The sequence below is a fragment of the Empidonax traillii genome, unplaced genomic scaffold, assembly GCF_003031625.1.
Source record: "Empidonax traillii isolate 1590-97213 ecotype Southwest subspecies unplaced genomic scaffold, ASM303162v1 scaffold1119:size178550, whole genome shotgun sequence".
Classification (NCBI taxonomy): Eukaryota; Metazoa; Chordata; class Aves; order Passeriformes; family Tyrannidae; genus Empidonax; species Empidonax traillii.
In genome coordinates, this window is record NW_020956312.1 from 144345 (window position 1) to 166437 (window position 22093).

The 22093-nt window shown below is 42.0% G+C and overlaps 1 protein-coding gene across 1 annotated transcript; it reads left to right on the plus strand.

Moving 5' to 3' along the window:
• The first annotated feature begins 158 nt into the window (after window positions 1–158).
• Window positions 159–20900, plus strand: ATP1B3 (ATPase Na+/K+ transporting subunit beta 3). The gene is made up of 7 exons (XM_027905090.1): window positions 159–427; window positions 6955–7083; window positions 10963–11070; window positions 12023–12210; window positions 12992–13042; window positions 17399–17485; window positions 19743–20900. The coding sequence occupies exons 1-7, from the start codon at window positions 319–321 to the stop codon at window positions 19911–19913; spliced, it is 843 nt and encodes a 280-aa protein (XP_027760891.1). The 5' UTR covers window positions 159–318; the 3' UTR covers window positions 19914–20900.
• Window positions 20901–22093: the final 1193 nt, after the last annotated feature.

A 22093-nucleotide genomic window follows, 5' to 3' on the forward strand; every position in this document is an offset into this window, starting at 1 on the left:
GACGGGGATGGGGATGGGCGCGCGGGGCCGGGGCTGGCGCGAGGCAGGGCCGCGTGCGGCCGCAGCGGGCGGCGCGAGCCGCCGGGGGGCGCGCGCGCGCGCGCGGCGGGCGCGGATTGGCCTCGGGCGGCGCGCGGCGGGTCCCGCCCGGCGCGGGGGCGGGGCCAGGCCTGAGGGGCGGTCCCGGGCCTCGCGCCCCGCCCCCGCCCGCTGTCCCGCCGGGCGCCGCGGCCGCGCTCACTCAGCGGTTGGAGCGGGCGGGCTGCGGCTCTCTCTGCCGGGAGCCTCCTCCGCAGGGTGCGCGCCGCTCGCCTCGCCATGGCCAAGGAGACCAAGAAGCCGTTCCGCCAGAGCATGGCCGAGTGGCGGCAGTTCATCTACAACCCCAGCAGCGGCGAGTTCCTGGGGCGCACGGCCAAGAGCTGGGGTGAGCGCTGCCGCCCTGAGGGGCACAAGGGCGGGGCGCGGCGCCAGCCGAGCCGAGGGGGGCGGCGGGGAAGCGGTGGGAGCGCGGGAGCAGAGGGGAAGGGCCGGGGGCCGTGCGGGGCGGGGTGCGGGAGGGTCCGCGCGGGGGGATGCGGGGGCGGCGCGCGCCAGGTGAGGCGGCGCACGCGCCCGGCGCCCGCCACAACCGAGCGCTAAAAATAGCGCGGTCGGTGACAGCGGGGAGGGGGCGGCAGGGCAGGGCAGGGCAGGGCAGGGGAGGAGCGATCCCGGAGCGCCCCCCGGGCCCGCTCACCGCCCCCCGGCACCGCTGCGGGCCCGCGGGCTCCTCCCCCGCACGGGCCGCCCCGGGGGCCGCCGCGGTGCGGCCGTGCCGGGCCTCGGGCCGTGAGGTGCGGGGCGGCCCCGCCCGCCGTGTGGCCCCCGCAGCCCGCGCGTGCCGGGGCAGCTCCGGCCCTGCCAGCGACCCCCCCCCCGCTCCAGCGGCGCGGGGAATCCGCAATGAATGGGCGCCCATCGCCTTTGTGCTGGTGGCTGTGGCACGGGGAGGGGGAGCACCAGAAAACCCCCCAAACCCCCAAAAAAGTTCGTGAGCCCCGATTCCGGAGTGAGCGCTGTCTGTCGTTGTGCGTCATCGTGCTAAATTTGTTCCAGCGTGGGGCTTCTGGGCCTTTTATTTTCTTAAAGGAAGCTTTCAAAGGAAGGCTCTCCAGTAAAGCCTGTGAAGGCAGTGTTTGTTTTCCTATTTTCAGGTAGTCATCCCATTGCTTTCCTCTGAGCTGGAAAGCATGTTATCATAATCTCGTTGCTTCCAGTAAAAATATTTATATTTTCCGAGTGTGTTTTCTCATATTAAAGCGTTGTACAAATGCTTAATATTAGGATGTTTCCTCAGCCCTCATGGGACATATTTACTGACTTCAGAAAATGCTGCGTCTCCTCCCAAAACTTGGATGTAGTCGGGATACTTAAATCGTTGTGCTTACAAAACCAACAAGAATCTCAGCGTGGTGTAAAGGAACAGGCCAATACATCCTTGGCCTTGACACAATCTCAATGAATGCTAATGTTGAAATAGCGAGGAGGAGCTTTCAGCGGGCTGTGCTTTCTCTGCCGTGCCAATATCTCCCGTCTATCAGGAGAGGGCCCGAGCTCTGACAGGAGTTCCCCTCCATTCAGATGGAAATAAGAGCTCGCAGCTACTCTGCCGGTTGAATAGCAAAGGAGAGGAAATTTCCACTATGCTGTTGTCTCCTGATCTTTCTGTGCAGGCAGGTTTCCTCAAGTGCGTGGGCCGGCTGTGTGGATTGCAGAAGCCTGGCTGTGTCATGAGTCTGAGGAGAACAGGCTGTAGGCATGTTAGAAATAGCTTGGAAGTTTTTTCGACAAGAGGTGAAGATGAAACCGCCTTGTCTGTTTAAACCTGTCTGTTAGGGCAAGTCACTTAGTCCGTGTTAGTCCCAGGCCAACACTGGAAACATGAGTGAGATGACTTAGTTGGTATTTGAGTTTCTACAGCTACTTGTCAAAAGATGTTTTTGAGAAAGTACATATAGACAGTTTGAATAATTTTACTCTGTGCAGTCAGCTGGAATAATTCTATTTCATTAATAAGGTTTCTCTAGGGGTTTAGGTGATTGGCATGTGGTTAGTGCTATAAAGCATTTCCTCAGCCTGGACATCAGGAGGTGAATGTTTAGTGTCGCTACACATTTTGAGCGTGTTTTTTTCATCAATATTTGTTTGTTTTGGCATTTTGTGATTACCATAGCGTGCCTGTTTAATTCAGTTTAGTTAGAGCCTGACTGTTCCAGGCCGTGGTGTGTGGCTTTGCGTTTGGTTTCACTTTTTAATAGCAGGACGCTAATTGTGTGGCTCTTGGCACAGAAGAATCTGCAGGCTTTGGTCTCATTTGTGCCCTTGCAGTCCTGGTGTGAGCTTAGAACTCTCACTGACAACTGTTCCTTCTTCCTGAAGGAGGTAGGAGAGGAGAGCTCTGGTTCCCAGTCTGCTGGCTTTTCATGTCTCCAGGGGCAGCACGGTTGAGAGCTCCATTGGCTCTGGTTCTGCTGTGCATATTCCTCTTGTCTCAAGACATCTTGCTCGCAGAAATGAGGCACAGGCAGTAGAGAAACTGTTCAATAATTGTTCCCACCGTGTGCATGTTGTGTCCTAGTCTGAGGCAGTCCCCGGGGCTCATGTGAATTGTACCTGCAGGGCAGTGATTCTCTGTGAATCCCAGTGCTGTGGCAGAGGAGTGTTCCCGTCTGCCATTTCTGCACCAGCATTTGTGAAGAGATCAAACACCAGCAGCTCCTACACTCACATTTGTCATGGAACAGAGGTGTGTTGCCTCTGGGTTTGGGAAAGGGTTGCCTGTTTCAGTGGAGCGAAAACCCCAGAATATGTCTCCTCTTGAGGAAAAAAAGCTGGGGAATTTCACATTTTTTTCAGACTTGAGGGATAATTCGGTTTGAATCTTTCACAAATTGGTTTCCAAACCTACACACCCTCCCCCCCAAACCTATTTTTAATTTTTTGACATAATCATTGGTTGTATTAAAGAGACAGAAAATGCTGGGAAACCTGTTGATGACCGGAGGTGGTGGTGTTCCCAGCAGAAGGGCACGAGGGGTGCTGATAGTCCTTGCAGAGGTGAAGGGAAAGGAGGATCTTTCCTGGGGTCCACCCAGAATTTAATCAGGTGGGGCAGAGAGAGGAGGACTTGGCAGGCTGCCATATGAGGCCTTTCTGCAAGTGAAAGGAAGATCAGAATTGGACTCTGCCTGTAATGGCAAGGTGCTGTGCCTGCCTGGAGTTCGAGTAGGAATGGAGTGACATCATCATGAAAGTGCTGGAATGGGATGCTCACCAACACACTGAGGTGTGTCTGTGGTCTTACAGGACAGGCAGTAAATTCTTTTCACACGAGGTTATAGAAAAATAATTTGTGCCAAAAAAATAAAAGGCAATATAGACTCTAGTAGTACGTCATCTGTGGTCACAGTAGATCTCATGTCAAGTGTATTTAAGTCTTTCTGTAAAGCTGGTTTTGTCAAGGTGTTTGAGGTGGAGGTGGCGTTGTCTTGAACTGCATAGAAATCCAGACCTCCTGAATTTTCTGTTGAATGGGTAGCTGTACCCTTCAGTGCACAAACACGTGCTTGGAACTACAAACAAACAAAAAACCCCCCCAGCAAACCCCAACACCTTATTTTTAGGCGAATTTTCTACCGTGTCAGTGGATATGCAGTTCTTTGCAAGTGCTGCACTGGATGGTTTTTATGATCTCCTGAGGTGGAGCCATGTTAAATGTGGAGCCCTGGCTTACTGTGACATAAAATAAAATGTGGACCTGAAGTTACATTTCTTCAGAGTCTTCCTCTTCCTCCCCCTACTGTTCCCCAGATCTGGAAAACAGTAATTCTCAAGTTGTGTAAGAAATAAAATTGAAACATGATCAGTGATTATTTACAATGTATACTTATGTTAGTTTGAGGAAAGAAATCCATCTGCAGGTGGACTAAAATTCCTTGATGTTCCTGGCACCGGTGGGAATCAGTAGGAACGTTACTTGGATCTTTAAATCCCACTAGTTAAAGATGCTGAAGAGTGGCTATACAGGTGATAGGATCAGTGCAGCATGGGATCCAACAAACCTGAAATACAGCATTTAATTTTTGCTGTTACAGGTAACGGTGAATATTTCCTTCCATGCCTTTGGCAGTGTGTGTTGTGATACCTGGATATATCTACTCAGGTATTGCATACAGGTAGATTTACCCATCTGCTTTATGCCAGATTGACATGCTTTTTATCAGTTTTGCCGTGTAAAGTTTGGAAAGCACGTGTTCATCATGGAAACGATGGCCAGGTGATACCTTGCATTCACCAGTCAGAAATTCTAATTTTAACAGTGGAGAAGTGCTTTGATCCCTGCAAGTGAATTCCAGCTGATGATGGTAGCAGCACGTTGGTTCAGAAATAGCAGTTTTCCAAAGCTGACTCGCTTGTTCTTGTGGTTAGGACATGAAGGAGGGGGTTTGGTACTGTGATGGCCTGCAAAAAGAAAAAACAAACCAAAACAACCAGGCAAATTGTAATGCAGAATTTTGTTTCGGTTTTTCTCGTGTTACAGTTTTGGTGTAGCAAGATGTTGTGTCACTGAACTGAGCTGCATGATGTGGTAGCTGTGCTTCCCATGCAGTAAATGTGGATAGCTTTGCCCTGGTGCTTGGGTACATCCTGTTTCCTCACAAGAAGTCCAGTGTTATGTGCAGTTATTTTGGCAGGGTTTTTTGACAGGTTATGGCTTGCTCATTGTGATTAGCTTAGGATAATTAGAACTAATAGGCTCACAAAGAGCAGCTTACTCAGTTTGGGGCTGTTGGAAGTTGCAGAGGAGTTTTTTGTTGTTGTTGTTTGTTTTTTTCCCTCTTTTTAATGTGGCAAAGTAGCATCAATGGGGTGGCTTAGTGGTCAGTGCAGTGCATTTCCCAGCTCCATTAAAATAAGGATTAAAAAGAATTGTGTGCGTGCACACATGCAGTTTGGCATCGTCTTTTAGAAATTAAAATAACGGTGTATTACGAAATAGCTCAGTGAAAAAAAGATTTCCCTGACTTTCTTGCTTTTCTGCTAATTGCCATGGAAACTGCTTGTCTTGTCCTCCACGTCAAACTCTTTCTCTGTTCCATTGGAACTGTTTGATGAATGTCTTGGTCACTTGATGGCAAGTGTACTTTCTAGACAGCTTGAGGAAAGTGTATTCAGTAATTGATTAACTTACAAGGATCCAAGTGAGAGCTGACCAAAGGTTTTGTGAGGAGCTTTTTTGTTTGTGATGCCCAGAAGACACTGGGTATTAATTAGAAGATCCTTGTTCTGTTTTGGATCCAGTTAAAGCAATTATAACTTTATAAGTAAAGCAGATTGCTGGCGTGCCAAATACAAATGCGATTTTTGTAAAGGTTTTGTTGACTAGGATTTCTACTGTTTGTTTTTATATTCTCTTTTCAGCACCCAAATAGCTCCTAAATAACCTTAGATAGTTTATAGTAGATGCAGAGCTCTCTTGTTCATTCTAGAGCCTGGTTTTGTGTTTGCACACTTTGCTGCTCCTAATTGCTGCATGGAATCTTGCGTCTCATTGGTTCCAAATATATTTGAAGTACCTGATCACTCTCAGACTTTTGCAGATGGGTAAGTAACTTTGTCAACACGTGAAATCAAAAACTATAACCAAGCCAAAGATCCAATAACATTCAGCTGATTTCTGGAGAGAAGTTACCTGAAAGATAATTTGGGGATCACCACATTATTTTAATAGGTGTACACTGAATTCTTTCAGAAGCAGTACAGGTGCTTGTATCTTCAGCAGCCGTGGGTTACTGTGGGTTACGCTGGCACTGAATATTTCAGTGCAAAATGCAATCATAGTTTCTGGGACAGGAGCCAAGGATTAGGCTTCCTTCTGTCATCTTCAGTGGACAGTACTGGGATACAGTCATGTTTGCTTTTGCTCTGCCCTTTTCTGTGGCAGGCTGAAAAATACTGCATTTAATCAGATATCAGGGGTAGCATGTTGTGTAATGGTTTCATGTGCTCTTCTTTACCTGGGTTATTTCGCTGGCTTCTGATAGCACCCTTATATAGCTAGACTAGTCTGTAAAAACTGAATTTGTGTCATTAGGTTCTGCTGTTGAATTAGAAAGGTGTTGGAGATGGCTCTGTGTCCAAACATCTGATTTCCTCGGTACTTGTTCGGCTGCCATTCTGTTTGACAATCTGTACATGTGTCCCTAAGTCTCAGGTGCTCAGTCTTTGAACAGAATCACTCGCTCTTAGGTTGGGATTGTACACTGGGTTAATGAAACAAGTGGAAGTACCATCTGTGTAACTGGTGAACCCCACTGAGGTTGCCGGGTCCCTGAGGTAGATGGATAAAGCAGGTGGATGTGTTAGGCAAACACCTGATAAATCTGAATAGAAGGCTTGGTTTGTTCTCCAAAATCTGCAACAGAAAGCATTTTCTCCTTGAGGAGTCTCTTGTAACAAGACCTGTGTGTGAATGTGTGCTCTGTGTGGAGTTCCCTCATGGATCAACTATGGTTTGAAAGCACTGATTGCTTCCTACCTGGTCGAGATCCAGTGTAATAATTTCATCTCTTCAGTCAGTTCTTTCATCTTCCCGACAACCCCTTCCTTTCCAGATACAAACCCAAAATTCCCTTAAGCAAGTCAAGCTTTATTTTTTTTCCTAACGCATTGCTTAGTCATCTTTGCCAGCTTTCCTATGTAGCCCAAGGAGCACTTTTTAATGCTTCTTGCTTAAAAATAGAAATGCTAAAACGCCCTGTAAGTTTTAAGAATCAGAAAGCATTAAGAAAACCTCTTTGTATGCATTGTTGTGCACTGGGCATTATATGTGTATACAAACATTGTATTGCCTATTTCCTGGGTTTAGTTTCAAAACAAAAATAGTAATTTTATTTTTTTTTTTCTTCCCAGGGTTGATCTTGCTGTTCTACCTGGTGTTCTATGGCTTCCTAGCAGCACTCTTCACGTTCACAATGTGGGTGATGCTTCAGACCCTGAGCAGTGATATACCAAAATATCGGGACCGGATCTCTAGTCCAGGTAACACCGTGTTTATTTTTTCATCAACCTCTGTCTGGTTTAACAGCTGAGTTTCATGTGAGAGCTCGTTGGAAGTATGAACTACTTAATGGGAAAATGGGATTATTCCTCAGTTACTTGCAGGTTGCAAAGGCAAAACCTGCTGTGCTTACAGCATAAATTCAGGCAGTAGCTTCTTGTGTGTATGCGCTACCTTTTGGTGTGTTTTCCTCTAAGCTCTTTTCAGTTGAATTTGCCCACAGTTTTACCTGCAAATCCAGACAACGTGCTGCTGGAGAAGTGGGATTATAACTGAATCCAATTGCTTTAAAGGCACCATCAACCAGTTCTCTTGGATCAGAGGGAAGGCCGCCTTGGTTAGTGTTGGGTACTTTGAGGAGGCCCAGGAGGGCTGTGCTGTGGGTGTGACGTGTCAGGGCCGTGGGTTTTTAGTTCACTGTCAGGTAGTTTTCAATTGACATGGAATGTCTGTGGATTTCAAGGCTTGTTGGCCTTTTCTGTAGGGATCAGCTACAGGGAGAGGGGCCTGTTTTGTGATGAAGCCAAGCCCATGTAAATTGGAGCTGCCACTGAAGGTGGTGTCCTGCTCCTGGAGCTGCTGCTCCCTTTGTGTCTGTGCCCATCCAGTCCCACTGCTGGCTGCACGTGACAGGAAAAATCCCTGCACAAGGAGAAATGAGAAAGAAGGTGCTTGTCTTTTTTTTTTTTTTCCCCCCTTCTACTGTTTTTCAACTTTTTTTTTTATTTGTTTTTTAAAGATTGGTTAAAATATATCACAAAATTCTGACACGGGCTCTGTTTTGGTGTAACTCCATATTGCAAAAATATTAAGAATTTTCGCTCTGAAAGGTTTAAAAAATGAATCTGAGTACTTTAACTACACCATAGAGATTAGTGTGTTCTAGTTACTGTTTCTGGAGAATCTGTAAGTGTTTGATTTGTATATGCTACTTGAATGGTCTGGCCACCTGAAAATTTGATATCTCGATTTTTCTAATAACTTATCTTAGGGACCAAATTTATGTTTAAACCACAAAACTAAATGGTGCAATATTAATATTTTGGTGGAAGTGAGACAGCTTTATTTTTTTAAGTACTTTCCCCTATCTATAAACTCAAAACTCTTAAAATTGACCAACATCTTGGAGCTGCATCCACACTTAAGATGACAGAGTAATGTTTGTGTGAGCAAATTTGCAGTTGGACCGACGTGATAAACTTCTCTGGATTCTGAACAGAACTTGTTTGGTGTAACATTCTGGCCTTCTCTAACAGGTGTTGTCTCGTAACTGATTTTGAGGATTTATGTTGTTTTTTTCAAGCTAAGAATGGGCCTAGATGCTGGAAAGAATAATTTAAAAAGAAAAAAATGAGGAAAAAAAGGTGGCTTAGTTGATCTTGTGTCCCCATTTCCATTGTGGAAGTCAGAACCTTGGCAGTGGATGGAGCTGTGATTTAATGCTGGACTTGAGTGACATTTCTCTTGCAATTCAGGGTATTTTTCTTGACTTTGAAATAAGTCCTAGGGGATGTTTGTTTAAAAAATTATGTATGCCACAATTAGTTTTTAATTTAAGAACTCCTGTAACATTTCTGAATTAAACCTTTTTATTAACCATGTCTTTAGTAGCTCGTACATATAAATGTTAATAAAATTGCTTGTTCCTGTTTCAGTATTTTTCTCTCTAACTCTGTCATTTTTCACTTGCAGTGAAACATGTAATGTTCCAGGCTGTAAAACCTTAAATTATAAAAGCAAATTCTACACACAAAACCTGGATGGCGTAGGTCAATGGTTTTCCTCTTGTTAAACGTGCTTGGAAATCTCACAATTGCTTTACTTTATAATTGAAATTTGACTTGCTTTGTACACTGGGATGTAACAGCATAAATCAAATCCAGATGATTTTATTTTAAAATCCCTCCTGGAATTGCAATATAATGTAATTTCTCTTACAATCCTGAATGTGATCCTGTGCTGAGGCTGTCAATTCTGCTCCTTTAGAAGAGCCCAAACCCTGCGTCTCTCCTAGTCTATCAGTCCTTTAAACAGCTTTTTGTGTAGAATTTACACTGTAGTGGTTGGGCAGACTGTGATCCACTGGAATTCAAGAAGTCCCTCCCTTCCTCTTAGGATATTTCTGAAGTCTCACTGAAGCGATAAATCTCTTCAAATTGTTTCATTCACTGATGACTAGTTGAATTATTTTGTCATTATTCCCTTTGAGAAACATAGATAATAATAATCTCTTACGCCCCAAAAGCCCTTGGTGTGTGAAACACCTTCAGTGATTTTTCAGCCCTGCTAATAATTATCTTGTATTTTCTTGAATCCCAGTTCAGTGTGAAGGCCAGAAAATGTAATGGTACAAAGTAATCTGCAGTTAAAATTTCGTATTTGTAGGTTTACATGGACTGTCAGTCATTGAGGCATTTAGTTGTGGCTTCCCTGGAAATAATTTAACTGCTGCTATTGCAGAAAAGAGGATCTATGATTTATTGGGAATCCTAGAAAAGATCTAGAGTTAAAAAAGCATTAAATCATATCTGGATTTTTTTTTTTTTTTAGAATCTGAAAGATGTTTGTGATAAATGTTTAGTCTATACCTTTGTTATTATCATCTTAAATGTTTAGTTTGTATTCAGAAGGCTTGATTTTTTTTTCTTTTTTTTTTTTTTTAATGGGGGAGGAGGAGATGAGTTTTATTCATTAAATTCTGTTCCTTTGGCAATCTAGTTTTAATTAGTTTTGCCAGACAGTAGGAAGCTACATGGCATCCTAAGCTGGTACAGTTGGTTGCTGCTGTAATTGCAACTAACTTTTTCTTTTATGCCAAACTTGTCTTTAATATTCCAACTTAGGAAAAAGTTAATCTGATAAAATATAGATTGGGGTTTTGTGTTTGTGGTGATGCTTTTGTTTTGGTTGGGTTTTTTTTTTGGTGGGGCTGCAGTGTCAGTTCTCAGCTATATTTGAAGAGACAGATACATGGACATTCACCTGTTAATCACAGCTGCTGGGTTTTTATCTTACTCATATTAAACAAAGACTACAGTCAGGTGCTGTGTATAAAGCAATCAGTCGTACACCCTTTTCTGAACAGCTTTGGACTGTCCTGCAGCGTCTGGGGGTGTGGAGCTGTTCCATCTGCAGCTGAAGCATTGTTGGTCTGGTAGACACAGCTGATGGCGAAGGCTGGGTGTTAGCAAGGAGTGTCTTTCGCTTCACCTGCTCCAGAAAAGTCCCTGAGCTTTAACTGTGCCCCTTCCTTGCCCCACAAGGAACAGATGGGGCCCAAACTTTCTGTTGGAGGCCATGGAGGAGAAGAATAGAAACTGCCTTGGCTTGTCTGTTTTGACTGGGGTAACTTTCAAGCCACCTTTATGCATAATCAAGATTTTAAAAATGCTTTTTTAAAATGCTGGGTTTCTGTGAGAAAAAATGCAATCATAGCTTCACTCTGTGCTGCCTAAAGCTTTGAACCATTGCTTGAACTGAAGGTGTTCTGGCTGTGGGTTTGGGTATCATTTCAATTATTGTTCATGTTTAATTTGCTGAGTATGGAAAATGGGAAGGGAATTGGTAAATATCTTTGATTGAAACTGATTAAGCTGCTGATTTTGCTTTTCCTAATCACTTGGGTTCGCTTTGTGAATTGCAGCTATGCCCTGGCTTGGATTTAAGTGGTAATTAATGTAACGTTGATTTTGATAACTGGCTTCAAACACAAACTACCTTCCAGTACTGTGGAATGCAGGGGTAAAGTTGATGTTTCTTTGCAGATAGACATTTTCCAATTTATGGATATATCGAATGGGTTGGAGTGGTGTAGGAAAGAGAAGTTGGTTAGTTCCTAACTTGCACTTTTTCTTTTTAAGGACTTATGATTTCACCAAAGCCAGACACTGCACTGGAATTTTACTTTAACAAGAGTGACAGCCAGTCATATTTGGAATATGTTACCACACTTAAAAATTTCCTTGAATGTAAGTTACTTCCATCTCCCCAAGTAATTCCGGAATCTTTGTCTTGAGAACATTGCTTTCATTTTTTGCTTGTAGTTCCTGGTTGCTAATGGAGACCAGTGCAAGTTCAGGGTTACCCCAGAAATGTGTGTTAATAAAGTCTGTACTTTACAAAGAAAGGTAAAAAGTGATGTCTGTATTGGACAGGGAGCCCTGGGCAGGGGGAATAGTGGAGGACATAATGGAGAGTTTTGTCTCCTAGTCCAGTGTTTTGGTGACGTGGTTATTTAAATACTGTAGGATGTAGAAATCACATCTGCCAAGAGAATGTAATGTAAAATAACATAGGCCATGTATTTATTTGGAGGCATAGTTTGTCAAGACTTATCTAATTGGTCTTAATCTAAATGATTTGATAACTGAGCATCCTGTAGCCTTGAGAACCTAAGTGTCTGTTTGACAAAGATTAAATTAATTGCAGTTTATTAATTTTCACCCCAAAGTGAAAATTCTTCACAAAGAAACGACTTGGGGTCTCAGTATAAAACCCATTGCACCATCTGATGTAAATGTAGAGGCCATTTAATAGCACTGATTGAAGTACTCCAAGTTTTCCTGTGCATCTGTAAAAGGAACACGTGCAAAGGGAAAACTGATTCAGTTCCCAGGTGAAAACTTGATTGAAAATATAATAAGTTTATATATAGGAATTAACAAAGTTATGATTATTGTTACAGTTTGAAAGGCAGGATGGTATTACTTCTTTTGTAGTACTGTTTTTATTCTTTCATTCAAGGGCGGTGGAAAAGTGTTTGTTAAGATGGCTGTAGGAGACAGAGTGCTCTGAAAATAGTTCTTTGAGAGAACTGTTTGACAAGTTGCACTGTAAATTATATACTTACATAGGCATCAGCAGGCTTTGGCTGCTGCTTTGTTTTATGCCATTGACTTAGAAGCTGTTTGTGTTCCGTAGCATACAATGATTCCAAGCAGTCCCAGAACATTAACTGTACCAAAGGGAAGATTTTTGAGCAGAATGATGCTGCTGTGAAAAAGGCCTGTCGATTCAACCTCTCCAGTCTGGGACCGTGCTCTGGAAAGGAAGATCCGAATTTTGGGTATTCCAAAGGAACTCCCTGTGTGCTTGTGAAAATGAACAGGGTAAGTGCTGCTTATTTTTTAATTCTTAGTATTAGGTTCTCCCAACTACTGCTGTATGCAAAATTAATGTGGAAGGGTGAAATACGTGTTCGGTTTGCTACTTGAGATGTTTGCATTTCTAGAATAGTGTAATTTGCTGAAAGGTTCTGGCCATTGATGTTTTCAGAGAGTAGAACGAAGTGAGCTTTTTGAGCATTCTAGTACTTATTAGTATTGGCTTTTCTAATTATTTCTAATACTTAATACTATTGGCTTTGACTACTTGTATCAAAATACCTGAATCCCCTGTTTTAAGAAGTAATTTGTTTTTTGCTTTTGCTTACTGTTGTACAAAATGGATTCTAGGCCACTCTGCAAGTAAAGTGTGGGTTTTTTTCGTATGTGTGATGCAGAAATCTAAGTAGGATGTAATGATTCTGTAACTCCTGCACTGTGAAAGGTGGTGAAAACTTCACCAACTATTTGACTTTTCGGTGATGTTACACATCACTTGAATTGCTAATTGGTTTGAGCCAGTGATGATGCATGCTGCATGTAAAATAAGAGAACAGTCTTTTCTGTGGTTACTGTAACTATTTGAGTTAATTTGAGTAAACTGTTAAACTTGACCATGCTTTAAATCTTTGTTCTAGTTTAAAATTGTGTTCAGGTAAAAGTGCCACTGAATAGATTTACTCCCTGTATGAACTCTGTCATTTAGTGAGGTAAAAAGTCAAATTCAGCCTGTGAGATTGGAAAAGGGGAAAAAGGTGTGTAAACATTGTAACTTTGTCTCCTTTAGATAATTGGATTAAAGCCCGAGGGAGAACCACGTATACAGTGCACACCCAAGGTCAGTCCTGACTGTAAGAAATAGTAGTTAATTTTCCTTATGAGTAGGATGAATAGTGAAGTAATTTATTCTCTTTCCTTCTTGTTAGAGACTCTGTATTTTTGTTTGCCTTTCATCTTACTGTATGTCTAATTTAGTTTTAGTGTCTTTAATTTCTTCAGTGTACTTTTAAAAATATTTTTCAGTTGTTCTTTCATCTTTAGATGTGTTTGAGCTACCTGTCTTGCTGTAGAGTTGTGCAAAATACATACATGTCCTTTGTGGTCTTATTTATTTATTGTGAGTTATATTTTGTTTTCTCATTTCATAACCTCTATTTTTATTTTTTTCTCCATGCTGCAAGTGCACCTTAGACAGTTTTATAAATGATGGGTAAGATGCTGTGTGTGGAAACTAATGTTACTGCTCAAGTAAAAGTTGCCTTCCAATCAAGTATAAACTACTTACAATAACAGCTAATGATGCATATTTGTTGTGTATCGATGGATTTATGCAGAATGTTTTCTGGCAATTATAATAATTACTTTGATTATGGATGTTTTTCCCAGACTGCCTGGGGAGCAGTGAAACCCTTGGTAAGTTTGTAGCTTGAGCAAAGGGCGCAGTCCTGGCTTGGAGCTTGAGGGGACTGATAGAAGTAGGCTGGGAAACCTCATCAGTGAGAGACAGAATACTTGCAAGGTTTCTGCCTTCTTCCTTAGCTACCTGTGGGAGGCACAGATTTTAATACTTGATTTTTGGGGAGTCTTGGAAAGTGTTGATCTCTCCATTGCAAGCAGAGGTTGATTCTTTTTCTTCTTTGAGACTTTCTTTGCTTCCATTCTCAAGAAAGCCATTGTTCTCTTGAAGGAATTACTTGGGTTTTAGAATAAAGCAATTAAGCTCCTTCTAGTAGCCTCTTTTTTCTTTGACTTGTCAGTTTATCACTTTTTTGTGATGCGATATCCCAGACTGGACAGAGGTTGGCCACAGTTAATGGCACAGTTCCTCCCTTTTTAATCACATTGGAAATAATAACATTTCTCAAGGTGGATTTGCTGTTTGTAATACACTGAGTCCTTATTTTAATCATTCTGATATTTAGATCCTTCTTTTGGTTGTTTCCTAGTCTGTGTTTGTAGATGTGAGTTCTTGAAGTTGAATTTCCTATTACTATTTTTGGTCCCTGCTCTGTAATTTTTATCATCACGGCATCAAGTTCTCTGTAGTGTTTTGCACTTAAACCCTGATCCCAGCAGTCAGTGACCTTGGTTTTACATCTCACAAGTCCTTACTGAAAACACTGAATAGGGTCCAGGACAGTCATCTTCATTTCCACCTGAAATGTGCTGAGAACTAATGTTCACGTGATTTATAAAATATTGATGGAAATCCCATTTTATGATGATTCTGTTTCTTGGGCTTTCTTGTCTGGGTGCTCTGTGAGACAGTGGTAAAAGCTGTAGTAAGCAAATTCCAGATGATCCTTTCTCTATCCTCTTAGCTGGTTTCAGTAGCAAAAGAATAAGTTTGATAATGATGGGTTTTTTGCTGTTTTGTTTACCCTTTGAGATACACTAAAATAAATAATAGGTCTTTTTTTTTGCATCCTCTTTCTGTCAGCACAAATTACTTACAGAATTTATTTAATAAAGATAGAATATAGTTAGAAGTTCTGTGGTGATGAGCTAAGCAGGGTCATCCTAGCAGAGCACATGGCACAGGGTTGGGTCCAGACAGCTCTTGAACATCTCCAGTGAGGGAGACTCCACCCCCTCTGGGCAACCTGTTCCTGTCCTCGGTCACTGCACAGGAGGGAAGCTCTTCCTCCTGGTCAGGTGGAACTTCCTGGCATCACTTTTACATAAATTGAGAGCAATTTGGGCAAGTGTCTACCTGGATTTAACACCACCTGACTCTGAAATGGTACCTGAGTTTTTTCAGCTGTCTCAGATACAAAATGAGGTGAATGGCTTTTCTCTGCACATCCTGCCAGTCTTTGTCTCCTGAAACATCACTTAAGTTTTTCAGGGTGAAATTTCTGTTCTTCAGGCGTTCCCCTGTAAGGCAATTCCTCTTTCTTCTCCCTGTAGTTTGGGATTTTTTCTAAAAAGGTGGGTCTGTGGTTCAAAGTCAGCACACCTACAGTTGGGGATGCTTTCCCCTCTGCCCTCGTAGTGGTGTCCATCATCACTGTGTTTTCTGTAGATTCTGTTTGCAATGTCAGACACCACTTACAGGTTCTTCCCTCTGCACCCTGGAGCAACTGATCTGCTGTAGGTTTGGTGATCTCCACAGAGAGAAACAAAGCGACCCAAGGTGGTGTTTCCACGTTTGAAGATCAGCATTGTAGGTCTTCTCTTTGGGGCTGGGGGTGTGCAGCTCCACATGCACTGGAACGTTGTGCTGCAGTATTCTTTCAGGTTAAATCTACCTGTACTGAAAACTGGTAGATTTGATGGCAGGGTTTTTAACCAAAGAAAAGGAAAAAACCCCTTAATTCCAAAATACATCCCTTTTTTCTCTTCAGTGACCATCTTGACTTTGTACCAGGTATCACCTTCTAGTGTACAAGAGTGAAGAATGTTTGTATGAACGACACTACTGCCTTGCTCCTGTCAGCACCGTCAGGATCTGAGTTAATTCGCTTTTTGTGACAGAAATCTTTGTTGGTTTCCAGTTTCCATTGAAGCACACTGCTCTTTATCTTGTGCAGTGATACCATTGCTTCTTCTCGAGTGATTACAGACCATTCCTGGCCAACTTCTTTCCTTGGCTCTTTGGATATTATTTAATATCTGGAAAATTATTCTTTCTAAGATACAGTTTTAATAAAGGCCAAGTTAGTGAGGTCGAAGTCCATCTGCCCAGCTAAACGTTCTTATTTTAGATTTGCTGACTGTCAGTAAGTCTTTGTTGAAACTAAATGATAAGCAGATGAAGTGACATTCACTAGTGGACCGAGTCTTGAAGCCCTTCAGCAAAGATGGCTTGTTTGGGTGGTTTTTTGGTTTGTTTTTATTTAATTGTGTAGGGATATTAATTAGAATGAATGATATTAATTAGAATTAAGCCCCCCAGCAGTTGCATGAGGCAGGCAGCTGCATGTCCCAGAAGCCCTCTGCTCTTGCCCTGGTAGCCCAGTGCCTCCCTGGTTGTGAGTGCGTGCATGCCTGGTGTTCAGCTGCTCCACACGGCGCTGGTTATCCTCCCTATGCTGTTCTGATTATTTAACCATTATTTCAGAAATATATTTGAAAAACGAGTGTTTTCAGCTGCATGAGCTTTAAATAAAATAAAATGGCATAAAGCAACCCATTTCTGCTTAGTGATTATATTTGCTAGCTCAAGGTTCAAAATACTTAATAAATGTGTATCGAAGAATTGCAATCATTTAACTGCAAAGGAACGGGAATGTGGCTATATCCTAAAAAACTTTCTTTTGAGGAGGTCAGAAAAAAGTGATTTTGAGATGTAGTTTGTTCTTCACTGTTTTCTGTCGAGTAGCTGTTTAAAATCCCAGCTGTTGTATGTGGTAGTCTAGGAAAGCAGTGCCAGTTGCTGATACACTTTGAACTTGTGTGTTACACTGAACCAGCTGTGATGGTCTGAAGATACGTTTACTATTGGGGGGGATTGTTTTAATGGCATTTCCCTTGATTATGGTGATATATTTATCTTATTACAGAAAGCCACGTTAGCTGTGGGCATTTGCTGGTGGTTTGTCATCCTACCAGGATACACAGTCCTGAAGAGTGCTGTGTGTAGGGAGAGGTGTCTGTGTCTGGACTGCTCAGCACATCCACATTTTTAGTGTATCTCACAGACTGAGCACTCCTCAGTCAGGAATTAGGCAGCAACTTTGGAGGTAGCTGCTTCTTATTCCCAAATTTGGGCTGGGAGGGACAGCCGAGTGAGAAGGCACACGTGTGTCCGTGTTGTTCCTCTGAGGTGGTGATGGCACACACAACTCTGTAGCGTCACCATTTTAAACTTGGATTTCTTTGTAGGTGGCCTGTGTTTGAAGGAAACACACAGGCTTGCTTGTGGATATTTGGTGTTACAGTTATATATGGGTGATTTTTGGTTGTTAAATTATTCGTGACAGTGAGTGTCCTCCTCATAAGGGAAGCATGAAGGCAAGCTATCTTGATTGCTAATTTAAATATACTGTTAATCCTCACCGTAGCAGATGTGTGCAGCACGTAACTCTTTGCCAAAAATCTATTTTAAAAGTTATTCTATGAGTTTGTAGGTCAGTTGCCTTATTTTTTTTAGGTATCTTGCGCTTTATCGTTGGGTTTTAATTCTGATTTAGTGTTCACTTCTGTGCAAGCGGATGTTAACTTTGGATTTTGTTGCTGTCTCCAATTACAGGATGAAGGCATGGTTGCTATAAAGTATTTTCCTACTGATGGCGAGTTAGACTTGATGTACTTTCCATACTATGGGAAAAGCTTGCATGTAAGTCTGCTTTGGTGATGCTCTCCATGTGGTAAATGTCGTGCTTCTGTTTGCATTTACAGTTACCAATCTCAGATTGATTCTGAAGTTTGAGCTCTCTAACGAGGTACTCATAAGGAGTATTTGATGTGCAGAAGTTGCTCAGTGCTTGCTGAGGTTAGAGATGTTTTATCAGACATAGGAAATGAACTGGTCATTGTCCTAATGAAGAAGTGGCCGTGTAGCCTCAGCACTGAGAGCATCTGCTCTTTTTTGGGCACTGATATTTTTTGGAATCTTTTCGAATGCAGGGGAAGGCAGGAAATTAAACTCGATTTTTCTATTACAATACAGTTTCTAATAGTTAATCCTTGGGGCTTATGTATAGGATATTAAGTTTATAGTTCCTTATGGTATTGTTGATTATCTTTGTTTGTGGCTCTACAATCACGTTTTCTCTTTGCTTTGTTTTATGAAGGACTTCAAGGTAGCAGATGGAGGTTTTTTAAAATGTTGTTATTATTAATAATCATCTTCGCTTTTGCTTGCTTGGTCCATCTATCCTCATTGTATTCTGACATAAATTCTATTTATCTAACTGAAGAACACTTGATGTGGACTGGGGGCTCTGATTTTAGGGATTCTTGTTCATGTGAGGCTGGAATCTCATAAGATGAGTGTAGTGAGAAAAAGAAGAGGCACTGGGAAGAGCTGTGAGGAGTTTAAGTATTTGGATCTCAAGAGTCTGATTGATGTCTTGGCTATGCAACCAAATTTTTATATTATATCAGAGTGGAACTGTAAATTACTTTATTCTATAAAGGAGTTAAAGAGGATTCAACTAAATTTGCTGCCCTTGTGCTAAGGTAAAAGCCATAAAAATACTACTACTATCTACTATTTTGTGATCCAGGATGGTTGTTTGTCTTTTGCTGCTCAGTACAATGAGCCAAACTATGACCTTAGAGAAAGTTCCCTTTTTCAGATGATCTGACACAGTTAATGAGGATACTGCTCTCTCTCCTCCTCCCCCAAATCTTTGTTGAGTAAAAGGACATCTGATTTCAGAACATCACAGAAATTTGTGTACTTCCTCAAAAAATCTTGGTGGTGACAAGGCTTCTCTCCCTGAGGAAAGATGGGAATTGCAGTTCTGATTTTTAGAAAATTCAGCACCTCCAGTGTGGTACCACCCTCACAGGGGGAAAGTTTTGAGGGTGCATCATTTTTTGCTAAGGAGATTTTGAGTATTCTGTAGTGTTTTCTCTGGTAAAGAAGATGCCTAAAACCAACAGAAAGGTATTAAGGAGTCCTCTAAATTAGTGAGGGGGGGGGAATCTTAACACAAGATTTTGTTCAATTAAAATTCAAGGTTTATGCTTGTATAACACTGGTGTGTTGTATTTAGTCCTCTACTTATGAATTCTTACCAAGAAAATAAGTAATTCTCCTTAATCAGCAGTCAGCAATATTGACCTAAAACTATTAATAAATTACAGAAACAGTTTATGAACACTGGATGAAATGCTGCCTTAACAATGTATAATAAATAAGCTCTTATTTAATTCGTAAGCACTTTATAAGAGTAATGGAATTGGATGTGAGGTATAATATTGGGTTGACAAAAAAAGGAGGATTGGTTCTGCTCTCATTTTTAAATTTTAATTTTTATTATGAGGGAGCAAAGTCCCCAGTTGTGATTGTTGCACCAGATGTGGCTGAGCAGGAAGGGCCCTGCCGGGATGTCCAGGGAGAGGTTTCTGTGTCGAGCTGTCAAACAGAGAACACCTTTTACAGTGGGTTCTTGCTGAACCAACAACAATGGCCTAGGGTAGGAGAGGAGCTTCTTTACTGGCATTTGTTGAGTGACACTTCCAACCCTGCTAGGAAAGTTCTGTTCTGTAGCAATTACAGCCACCCACCCCCAAACCAAACCCAAACCCAGGGGAGGAGACAACAGAATGGACAGGAAGGAAGGCACCAATTTCTGAGGTGGTTTCAAGTGGAGGTTTCTGGAAAAATTGGACCTAATATAGGCTAAAGTCATACTCTTCCTGAAGATATTGTGACGTAAATTATCTTCAATAGGTTAGGTAAAAAGTGAAGAATGTTTACCTGACTGACTTGGAAAAAAAAAGTGTCTTACCCGGGTCAGGTTGTGCTTTGGAAAGTTGGGTTCTTGATTAGCTTTTCTCTTAACTGTTCTGATGGATTAAATGTTAATGTAATGCTACCTTACTCTGGTCTCAAATATTTTCCCCATCTTTCTGTTTACTAGGCTCACTATTTACAGCCTCTAGTGGCTGTTCAACTAGCAATTCACCCCAACAGTACCAAAGAAGAAATAGCAATTGAGTGTAAGATCCTGGGCTCACCTAATTTAAAAAACGAAGATGACCGTGACAAGTTTCTGGGACGAATTGCCTTCAAAGTTCAGATGTCTGAATAGCTGGAGGAAATGTTCTCCACCAAGTCAATGTTGTGTTGTCTGTTTTGTATCAGCTGGACACGCCATCCTTAGGATCTGAGGCCACCTTGGAGAATGGTGAGGTGGTTCGTGGCGTTCAGGGTAGCATAATGATATGCTTCCAAATTGTATGTTTAAAAATCCCTTAAAATAAATGCCTCTCCTGCTTTTGCCTGCCCCCTTGGAACAGTGTACAGACTAGAGTTATGTCATAGGGACCTGTAAATAGCTGTTTTCAAACGCATAATAATGGTGACCTTTGTCCTGTTCTAAAACGTGGTTTTATCCCCCCCCCCCAAAAGTGAGTGTCTCAAGCTTAATGTGCTGTGCTCTGTAAATATTGTACTGATTTAACACTGGTTTAACTGTCATATCTCAATGCTGACACAGTTAGAGGGGTAAATAATAAATGGTACCTGATGGACATAGTGAGTTCTTTGTGAGAGTAAACACCTCCAGCGTAAATGGTGCGTATGGGAGCGGGTGGGTGGACGGATGGCTGCGTGGAGATGCCTTAAATTGTAGCCTGGGTGGCGTGGGAGAACTGAAATGGATTTTAAGAGTTGGTGTGGATTGCTGAGAGTAAGTGCTCAACTAGTACTTCCCTGTGCTTGTCACTGTGCAAGTGTCGTGTCCATGTAATACTTGGTGTAGAGTTTGGTGTTCTAGCTGAGGAACCGAACCTTCCTTTGTGTTGTTAATTGCTTGTGATATGTGGAGCACAAATAAAATCTATACAATATTTTAAAACTTTTTAGTTCAGAAATATCGATAGAGAACAATTAAAAGTTGTTTAGGGTCGTGGTAACAGTTGTGCAACAGAGCTGCTTGAAAAAAGTGGCTTCACTAGTGTGGGAATAGGCTTTCATTTTCCAATTAAAAAGTTTCTCGAGGAACGTCTGCTTAAGGAAAAAAAAAAAAAGAGGAAAAAGAAAGGATTGTCTGGATTAAACATTCCTGTTTAATTTATATATCTGTTTGGTTGCATCATTTTAACACCTTCATCTGCTCCTTCATCTTGGGCTTTGTGTGTATTTCATCATCATCCCTTTAGAGAATCGGTGTCATCAGCTGCTTCAGGGACATACCCTGTTGGCCTGCAGTGGCACTGCAGATGCAGCTGCTGAAATGCCTGGAACCAGCCTGGTTTATCTGTGCCTGCTGCTCACATTAACCCAGGCTGAGCCTTCCCTGGGCCTGGACCTTGGGCAGCTGTGCTGACATGGGATTTATGCCCCTCTTCCCCAGGGCTTTGGTTTGCTTTGCTCTTGAGGGGGTGTTTTTTTTGGTCCACATTCTGGTATCTTGTTAATATTAAAGACCACATCAAATCTGCATTTGTGTAAATACCTGTACGTTCTGCTAGCTAGGCCTAAATTTGTTACTTAATAGGCTTTTATACCTAATTGTTACAGTGGTTTTTAATGTTTTATTTAAACCAATTAAATGAAGGATTTCTAAAATTCAAGATCCAGTCCTAGTGCCCTGCTTTAAAAAAGTTTGAGGCCAGTCTAAGCCACATTAGTGAAAAACTTTTCACAGCTGTGCAAGTTTACCCTGGTGCACAGCTGGAGGAAGCTGCTCTTAATGGGACTTGAACAGTGTCTTAAACCTCATTAAAAATAGATTTATACTGATCTGATACCATCCAGCATGCTTTTTGTTGTCTCCAGAAGAAAGTTGTTGTTCCTGCGATATGCACTGGGTATTTTTGTAATAATGGCATGCATTAATACTGAATGAGATGTTCTTTACAAATATTCCATTACTGATGTTTGAAATGATGCACTTTTGGAGCTGGGATACCTGGCTCCTTGAAGATATGACTAATTGCTTCTCCGTGTGTTAATACTGCCTGGAAGTGTTTTAATAGTTGTGAGGGAACTTAAATGTAGATGTTGCATCTGACAATGAAAAGGAGTCGCTTCATGTACAAACTTCTCACATTTGTGTTCACTTAGGAATGGTAAGAACTTCTGGACAAACACTCAGTTTTCAAATGAGCTTGTTTTTTTGCAACAGTTTCTCTTTTGACTTCTCTATATAGACAAAGCATGAAATGGCAACTCTTCACCAGCACTTTTCAGACAGGTAAAACTCAATAAACTCCTGTTCTCCCTAGATTCTGTACAAGTGTTTGGTTTGTTTGTTTTTTAAATTTA